Here is a 9,846-nt window from a genome sequence, read left to right on the forward strand (position 1 = left end):
TTCCAAATCCATCGATGGTGTTTTGGTGGAGCTTTACGCAATCCCATTATACCAACTATCCATGGATTCCTGTTCCTGAGCCCCACCTCCTCGGTCTCCACAATTCTCCTTCCACTGCATTTCATTTTCTTCTTTAAAGTTCCTGGCGGTGTCGAATCCTACACTTTCTCTTGCTTTGCGAAGGAAAAGAAAATGAGACACATTGCATGCACCTCCTATCGCAATCGGATGCGCTTCGTTTCCGACAGCTGAAAACAGGGTGGAGAAAGATTTGGGATTTTCTCTCGGGGTGTGCCGTCTCGCTTCTCGGACTTCGGGAGGAAAAATTCCATGGGAAACGTCGTGAGTAGCGGCGTGAACGGCCCTCGGAGACACCGGAGCCGTCGGAGCCACCCTCCTCCGCCTCCCCCGGCGCCGCCTCAGCCGGAGATATCGGCCAACCGTTACGTGTTCGTCGCCGCCGCCACACCGTATCCAAACCCTAGCCACCCTCACCTCCCGTACTCCCAATACCCAGGCTACTATGGCCCTCAGCCACCGGCCGTTCCGGCGTCTCTACCGGCTCCGTACGACCACCACCACCGAGGTGGGCCTCATGCCCATCCCCACCTAGACCCGTCCCAGGCCCAGGCCCATTGGGTCGGCGGGAGTTACCCGGGTCCTCCGACCCCCTATGTCGACCACCAGAAGGCTGTTACTATACGGAACGATGTTAATCTGAAGAAAGAGACTCTGAGGATCGAACCGGACGAGGAAAATCCCGGCCGGTTTCTCGTATCGTTCACCTTCGATGCCACTGTTACCGGGCGGTATGTAAGCTTGTGCTTGTTTGGTTTTTTAATTTCTTAAAAGAGCTAGAGTTTGTTCGTATATAGATGGGGATTCTCCTGTACAATATGTTGAAATGTGTTTCAGCTTTCAACTTTGTTGTCAATTGTTTGATGCGTTGCTTTAGGATTCGCTGCTTATATATAATTCATTACCGGGTCAATCTGTGTGGTTAAATATAAGGGAGGTCGTTTTGGATAATGACGTTGAGAATTTTCAAATCACTAGCTGCGAATGAGATTTCTATATTATGATCTATAGTCCCTTTTGTTAATATTAGTCTGGTTATAATTTGCTTTTTTATTTTTAGCATATCCGGTCCCTTGCACATGTAAATTAAGTAATTTGATGCATTGATGACTTCGAAAAAATGTATTCTCTTGATGAAGGAGAGATGCTATGGGAAAGTGTTATTTCTTTGTTGGTGCAGAGGTTTATGGGTTTGTGGGTATTTTGGAGAACTTTGTAATTTGCTACAACTAAGTGATTTTAGTGATTATCGCTGAAGTACTTTCGCTTAAAATTCCATATTGTATACAGTATAAGTTAGTAATCCGTGGCGTTTGTTTGTCTTAAAGAGTCAAATGTCCCTGTAGGAAGCTAGTTCCATTTTCTTTTGCAGTAGTTGTACTCGTTGACTCTAATTTTAATGGAATTAGGCATGCTGAAATATATGAATAAAAAGGAAGCATTATGTTGCCTAGGTTTGGCTGAGCATGGGCCAAAATCCTCTAAATATGGCATTTTCTTTTGCATTTTACATAATCTTCTAAGATTGGATGTAATGTTTAATTAGTTGTTATCATTATAATTCTCCACGAGCTGAAGTTGATGGTAACAGGAGTTTGCTATCCATTACTTATCAAAAAAAAAAACAGGAGTTTGCTAGCCATGAGAGAGCTTTTATCAGGTTTGCTATGGCTTTTAAACTTGCATTACCTTTCTGGGAAGATAGCTAAAGGTGGAATCTGGTTGCTGAAGAGTATATTAGGATTCTGTGAGAGGAGAGAAATATTGCAACTAGTATTGGTGGAAGAGTAGACAAGCTGCATGTTTCTTAAATAAGAAGAAAAAGAGTAGTGGAAACAGTCACTAATGTGTACCTTTCTTGAATGGGCACCATGTTTGTTGCAATGGAGAAGGTTTCACATTTTACCTCATGTAGATGAACATCGTGTTCTTAGTTTGTACAATGCCAGAATGACCTTCAGTTTCTATAGATATCCGTGGATCAAGAATGAAAAAAAAAAATTCCTTTTCTATTAAAAAAAATCACTTATAGATGCTAATTGTTAATTTATCCTAGACCAGATTGGACAACTGAACCACTTGAACCTTGCATGTGTCTCGTGGGGGCTTCTACTTTTCTGACCTACCAAGTGGCATATAGAAACTAATTTTATAAATTATGAAAGTTCCAATCTTACTTGCCTCAATTATATCCTAATGTTATTATTATTATTTTTATATCAGGTTGCACTTACGTATTTATATGCATCATAGATTTATAGCTGGGAAAGAGTTGAAGCTTAAAATTAAGAACAATGCTTCCATGCTTTCTAAAGACTAAAATTAGTATTCTGTCTCAATCTATTTTCGTGTTTGAATGTGTTTTTATAACTATTGCTGTATGGCCCTTGAAAATAACTTGCTGTGATTGTAATGAAGGAGGAAGTTGGAGTTAAAGATTATAATGAGCGAGGAAGTTGGAATTAAAGATTAGGTCAGTGTTCTTACAACTTTATCTAGTGACACTGGGAGTGATAAGATTGTGAGTGGTGAAGAAAGTTTGGAGAAACTATAATAAAGCTTAAACAGGTAGAGGGATGATTGAGATGGTTTAATGATATTCGTAGAAACTTTTAGGTGTCGCTAATTTGGGGGGGGGGGGGGGGGGGGGGGGGGATATTTGGCCACGATATTGGTGAAAAGTTGATAAATGAGGCTTCGAGTTTGAGCACAGTGAGAGTAATGGAAAAACTTTTGGAATCAAGCAAATTGTTTTTTCAATAAAGTGGGTTGCAGAAGATTGTGTCGTCAATAGAGATGGCATGAAGGCTTGGATGACGATAATGAGTTATTTGCTTCTTTAATTATTCATCTTAAGTGGTGAGCATTTGTGGCACTCTTTAATTAGTGAGAATAGATCAAGGTGGCTGAGTAGGACGTTCAACATGTCTCTTCAGGCAAATACAAAATGATCTTATGGAGACCTTAGTCTGTATTTGGATCTTTAGAAAAAAAAATTCAAAGATATTGTCCTGGTGTATGCATGATTCCATTTCAGCTTTCATTGTTATGGTGGTTTATGTTGCTGCTGATTAAAAACTGAGAAGACTGATATTTTGTTCTATGCATTATACTCGAAGATCTCAACTATTATGAGATCACAATCATTACAATGTTCCTTTAGTAGTACAGTACCTGGCTTTCATATGGTATTATAGGATCATTGTTATTAAAATGTTTTCCATTTGGTATGATCAAGTAGCATATTTTGGTTGTAGTTTTGTTTCCCTTGGTGTTCAATTTGCAGTCTCATCTGCAACAGAGCATCACTTTCTATTGTCCAGTATGAGCATTTTGTTTATAATCAGACTGTTAATTTTGGTTCTTTGATATTTACTGAGATATTCAAATATTGTCTTTCTTTGTTATGGTGTTTCCACCTTTCAGATATTTTGCTTTCTTTTTTCTTCCTTTTTATTTTTTTTATTTATATGACATTTTTTCTTAATATTTGTCTTGACTAGAAGTTTCATTTGCTTTGCTCAACAGCATCACCATTATTTTCTTTGCAAAAGAAGAAGGTGGAGACTGTAGCCTGACACCAAAGAAGGAAAACCTTCTTGCACCAGTGACAGTAAATTTCCAACAAGGTCTGGGCCAGAAGTTCAGGCAGTCCTCTGGAACTGGGATTGACTTCTCAATGTTTGAGGAGACAGAGTTACGGAAGGTGGGTGATATGGACGTCTACCCTTTGGCAGTTAAGGCAGAGGCAATTCCAGTTATCAAGAATGGTACAGATGGAAACCCAATACCTGCAACCACAAACTCTCAGATAACTCAGGCGGTGTTTGAGAAGGAGAAAGGTGAATACCGGGTGAGGGTAGTAAAGCAGATCTTGTGGGTCAATAGAATGAGGTATGAGCTGCAGGAGATATACGGGATTGGCAATTCGGTTGAGGGTGACTTGGATGGGAATGACCTGGGAAAAGAATGTGTCATCTGCTTGTCAGAACCCCGGGACACAACCGTCCTTCCCTGCAGACATATGGTAATCAAACTCTCTTGTTTTCCCATTTAAAGTTGTATGATTAGACATTAAGTTGCCCAAATTAGTTTCTTGTACAATGGTTGCAATTCTCAGCCTATCAGAGCAACTTATATCATGCGTGTTGGCCCTGTTGGGGTTGTCTTCATTTTTAGTATGGGAGCCATTTTACTGCATTGACCTCGGAAACCCTCCCTAACACCCCGGCCCATGAAAAAAAAAAAAAAGTAACATTGTGAACCTGAATTAATCGCAACCCTTGTTTATAGTGAGTTGATATGCCATGGTTAGCAATTGCATGTATTGATTTCATCCTGAAATCTTAGGATGTATTGTGGACTGATTTCCCAGGCTACATGTTCAAGAGCATCAATTTTGCTCATATTGCTACTAAAGGTAAATATGGGCTATAATGGGATGCACCAATCCTTTTTCTGTCCTAAGCAAAATGTTATGTTGCCCATTTACATATCCTGAATGTAGATAATTACTTAATAGCTTGTTATTCTTGTAGTATTGATTGGTTTTCTTTCCATGTTGCAGTGTATGTGCAGTGGATGTGCTAAGGTTTTAAGGTTCCAGACAGACCGGTGCCCAATATGCAGACAATTAGTTGAGAGGCTTTTGGAGATTAAGGTCACCAATGAATCTGAGGAATGAAAAGAGGATATATATATATGGCTAAGATCAAGTGTAGTATATATATATATATATATTCGGCCACTCGAATGCTGTATAGCCCGGTTGTTGTATTTCTTTCCTTTTTCTATTTTCTTCTTTTACATCTTTGGTTTTAGAATTATCAAAAGAGAATATATATTTGATAAGCAGTTTGGCATGGTAACATGCTGGCACTGCCTTCTGTATGCTTGGGTGAGTGTTTTGTGTCAATTCCTCGAAAATATATGTATATGATACATGCTTGCTGCATTTTATTTTTGGTTTTCCATTTGCCTTCATTTTTCAAGAAGGATCAATTTAGTTAAGGCGATTGTGAGAAAACCCCAGTTCCAGGACCTGTGAATGCTCCCTTGAAATTTTTCTTTGAATTTTAGTTTAATACAAATTACGAGCAGTATGAAATGCGAATCCTGATTAATTAACCTAAAATGTGAGTCCATTCCATCCCAAAGCCAGATGCTTGACTGCTGGGGCACGTTCTACTTGTGGGACTGTGGCATAATAATATTGGTTCTTTAGGCTCTAGCATTACAAGAAGCGAAAGACATTGGATTCTCTGGGGAATCCAAGGTCGGTGGCAACGTGAATAGAAATTAATTATTGATTCAAACCCATACAATCACGGCCCAAGATCCTCTTAAATTATTTATCTTTTTGGGAGAATTCAAACAATGATTGTAAAAAACTATTTATAAAACTTGCCCAAGATCCTCTTAAATTATTTATCTTCTTTGGGAGAATTCAAACAATGATTGTAAAAAACTATTTATAAAACTTACCCGATCAAATAAAAATTATACTGTCTAACTACTTTATCTAGTCCATTTAGTCAAGTGGGTTCTATAAGTGATATTTCACAATTAACTACGCAAATTTTGACAAATAATTTGAGAGATCCTAATCTAACATTCACACAACTTATTGATGAAACGACAACATAAGCATTTGGTTGTTTATTTATTAGCTTAAGTGCCCCCAACCACAAAGCAACTTGGATGCTCATACATCCTAGACGACAGACTCGAAACAACATAAACATATATGGTTGTTTATTTAGCTTAAGTGCCCAACCACAAAGCAACCTGGATGCTCATACATCCTAAACGACAGACTCGAAACAACATAAAACATATGGTTGTTTATTTAGCTTAATTGCCCAACCACAAAGCAACTTGGATGTTCATACATCCTAAACGACAGACTCAAAACAACATACCACACAGCACAGTACTAGACTGAAGACAGGTCAAATGAAATACAAGAAAGCAATGCAGTTTAGTCTCCCCACCACTGATGGACAAAGACGCCACGGTTTCTAAGGCCCTTGAAGAGGTCCATGCAGTCTCCCTTTATTTCACCTTCTTCACCATCCACACTGCCCGAGCAGTGAAGGAACATCTCATCAACAAAGCATATTGCTCCGCTTTCAAATAACTCGGTGAGAAATTTCATTTCCACTTTGCCTGCGTTCATCTTCAGGACCACAAAGTCTGCATATCGCACTGTTTCTTTAAACCAAGAAAGAAAATTGAACCCTTCTTTCTCCAAAGGTGGATCAACGTCTTCTTCAGTGCTAACGTTGGCCGTAGCCTCATTTCCAGCCAAGCCCGGATGATAAACAAAGGTGATACCAGGCCTTTTGACATAGGATAACAGGACCGATGTGTTATGGTCAACAAAATAAACATTGAAAGCTTTTCGACCCACGGGATAAGATGGCAGGAACCAGTTCATGACACTAGAGTTGAGATGCACCCCTGCCCCGATATCAATATAGACCAACCGCTTCTTAGTATCAATATCCATGAGCTTGGGCAAATAAGAAAACCTGTTCTCAAATCCCATTGGTTTTTCCTCCACTAGAGGCTCAATTCGGTCCATTACAGGTTTATTATTCGCAATAGATGGGCAGTCAGCCGGAAGGGTATACTGCTTGAAGTAACTGCCATTTTCGGATATTTTCTTGAAGACAACCAGAGTGAAGTTGTGCACATAACCAACATACACAACATTGGAACATTTCAGTAATGAGGAAACCGGGGTGGCAGACCTAATCAAGCTATTCGGGGAGGAACCGCTAACACCCACAAGAATGGCACCAATTCCACCAGGGCTAAGAACGCGCTCAATTTCAAGCACGAGCAATGCAGGGACAGGAACCTGGTCTATATCCTTGGACAGCACGAAATCAAATGAATTGTCCGCGTAATCAAACTCATGAACGAACAGTTTTCGCGTAAGCGAGAAAAAGTGGCGCCTGTAAACACCGCGGGCATTGGAGAATCCCAAATCTCGCAATGCCAACAAGGCGAAGGCCGAGCCTTCTCCAACGCAGAGAGCTTTCGCATTATAATTCAACAACTTCTTGCTCACCAGCTCTCTGACCACACTAACAGTCAAATTCACATTCCTCTTGCACTGCATTGATTGCAGTGAGTCCCATATGGGATTCAGGATCTGGGTATGAAACAAATTCGTGCCCGGAGCCTCACTAGCCATCGCAATGCCCGAATTCACGGCACAGTCACTAGAGGTCATAGAGGCAAATGTTCCCAGATCGGAACCAGATAAGATGTGCAGCAAGGGAATGATTGAAATCACCGAGGAGATTACGAAAGTGCGATAAAGCAGGCGCCTCGCAATAGACCCATGAAGGATCTGATATTTCACGGCCTTCAGATCCATGAAACGGACAGGTTTTTTGGGATCCTCGAGTAAATCGAAGAGTTGGTTTGGAAGATTTTAACAAACACTCAAAGAGGGATTTGCGTAAAAACTTGAGAGGAATTAAGCCGAAAACAGAGATTGACAGAGAGATTAGCGAGTGCAAAACCTGGAGGAGGTGTGATTCCCACCCACGAGGACTCCCATTGATTTTTGGAACCCTAACCAGACCCTTCTCGGAATCCTTGGCTGCATTGGCTCGAACCCCATCTTGAATCGGAGCATTGATTACAGAAATCTACATCACATCACATTATACTACGCCTCTGTATGATGGGGTTTTATCTGTGTTAGATTCTCACAAACCCTAGATTTTGGAACTGTTGGATCCAAAACTATGGATTGGGACCTGCGTGGAGGTGGAAGTGAACTTGTGGAGTGTGAGTTGTTGAGCGAAGGAGCCAACACTACGAGGCTCTATAATTATGGGGTTGGGGGGGGGGGGGGGGGGGGGGCTTTGTCGGTGGGAGACCTGGGCTGACGTCAAGGGGTTTGTGGCATTACCAGGAAGCTTCACAACAAACTTAGCTGTAAAGCAGGCCCAATTACTTGAAAGCGCGGAGCCCACTTGTCCTTTGATAGTGACAGGTCGAATAATCCATTTTTTTTTTTTTATGATGGGATCTTGACAAACGTGGCGCTTAATTATTTTAGGGATTGGAAATTTGGGATAGGGATCTAAAAAAATAAAAATAAAAAATTGGGATGAGGGGCAGAGGCACATGGTGACATGAAATGAAAGAGCCCATCTTCTTTCTTTTTTTTTTTTTTTGTTTTTTTATTGAAAAGCATGAGCGTTCACATTGGAATAATTTAAAGAGAAAATTGCATTTTTAGTCTTTGTAATCGAACTAAATTACAAATTTGGTATAAAAAATAGAATTATGACTTTTTTGTGGTAGGTGAAAATTATAAATTATTCTTTCAATCCATAAACTTAACAAAACCGTTAAATTGTCACGTTAATCCCATAAAAACACGATACGAATTACTCTTAATAAAAAAAAAATATTGATATATTAAAAATTAAAAACCTAAAATTTCATTTTTTTTATTTTTTTTTAAAAATAAAAAATAGAAGTTTTGGGAGGGTGGCTCACCACCTCCCCATGGGCACATGCACATTTTTATTGAATTGACATGGCAACTAACGATTTATGTTAAGTTTGTGGATGAAAAATGACTTTAGAAAGAAGTTTATAAATTTCGTCTACTACAAATATCTTATAATTATTTAAGTAAACCACATAAACTAATGAATATAATTTTCCATAATTTAAATAGTGAAAAGGTTATAGCACACATAAGAAAAATTATATGATTGTGAGAGAAAAAATAATAATATTTAAATAGAATAATAGAAATGTGTAGTTAAAATGTTGAATTGGATGTAGTTAAAATAAAAAAAATAATAAATAAAAAAGAACTTTTAATAAGCTTGTTGACGGATCTAAACAATCAAACCTTATTTTTTTTGCTCAAATTTGATTTGTTAAACGAACATTTGGATATTCAATATAAAGCAAATTATGTGGGCATTTGTGTGATTTCAATTCAAAATAATAATAATAAAAAAGGAGAAAAAGTTTTCAACTGTGAGTTGTAGGGCCCAACGGCTAACGGCTAATGGGCGTTGGACAAGCCCATGCCCAAGCAGAGGATTTGCAACAATTTTCATCCGTCCACTCAGACTTCCCTCACGCCAAGATGTCATACTCAGACACGATACACGATAACGATTTTTAATAAAGTTGACGTGAAATTTTTTATTTTTTTTTTTTTTTAAAAAAAAAAAAAAAAAAAAAAATCTAAACAAACCAGATGGGTAGAAAAAATTAGAATTTTTTTTAAATAAAATAAAATAAAATTTTCACGTTAATTTTATTATTCAGGGTGTGTATACATTTAGAGAATCCCTTCTATCCCAAAAATGAGAAAATATTGGTTTTATGCTCACCAATAAAAAATTGACACATCAATCTATAACAAAAAATAATAATTATTTGCAAAACACTGAATGCAATCCCCTTTTTTTTTTTTTTTAGTCTGAAAAAAAACCAAAAAAAAAAACTCCCAACTACCACCTATCTCAAACGCCGCCATCACTGCCGCCGCCGTCACTACTCCACGCCAGAAACAGCCGCGTGGTGGCAGCCACTCCCAATTCCGGCGTGGGGCAGTGGCAGCAGCGGTGTCTGGCCGGAATGGTTTTTTTTTTTTTTTAAGACTAAAAGAGTGAAAGAGAGGGTTTAGATTCAATGTTTTGTTAGGTTTTGTTAATATTTACTTTTCTTGTTTAAGGGTGACGTGTCAATCTCTCGTTGGAGGGTAAAAATCAA

General features: G+C 38.7%; 2 protein-coding genes across 2 annotated transcripts; one reads left to right on the top strand and one right to left on the bottom strand.

Moving 5' to 3' along the window:
* LOC133872447 (probable E3 ubiquitin-protein ligase LOG2) lies at positions 1–5,049 on the top strand. Its single transcript, XM_062309953.1, has 4 exons — positions 1–809; positions 3,607–4,105; positions 4,646–4,769; positions 4,803–5,049. The coding sequence occupies exons 1-3, from the start codon at positions 331–333 to the stop codon at positions 4,760–4,762; spliced, it is 1,095 nt and encodes a 364-aa protein (XP_062165937.1). The 5' UTR covers positions 1–330; the 3' UTR covers positions 4,763–4,769; positions 4,803–5,049.
* A 672-nt stretch (positions 5,050–5,721) lies between these two features.
* LOC133872632 (uncharacterized) lies at positions 5,722–7,916 on the bottom strand. Its single transcript, XM_062310209.1, has one exon. The coding sequence runs from the start codon at positions 7,466–7,468 to the stop codon at positions 6,059–6,061; it is 1,410 nt and encodes a 469-aa protein (XP_062166193.1). The 5' UTR covers positions 7,469–7,916; the 3' UTR covers positions 5,722–6,058.
* Between the last annotated feature and the right edge of the window lie 1,930 nt (positions 7,917–9,846).

The sequence above is a fragment of the Alnus glutinosa genome, chromosome 7 (genome assembly GCF_958979055.1).
Source record: "Alnus glutinosa chromosome 7, dhAlnGlut1.1, whole genome shotgun sequence".
NCBI lineage: Eukaryota > Viridiplantae > Streptophyta > Magnoliopsida > Fagales > Betulaceae > Alnus > Alnus glutinosa.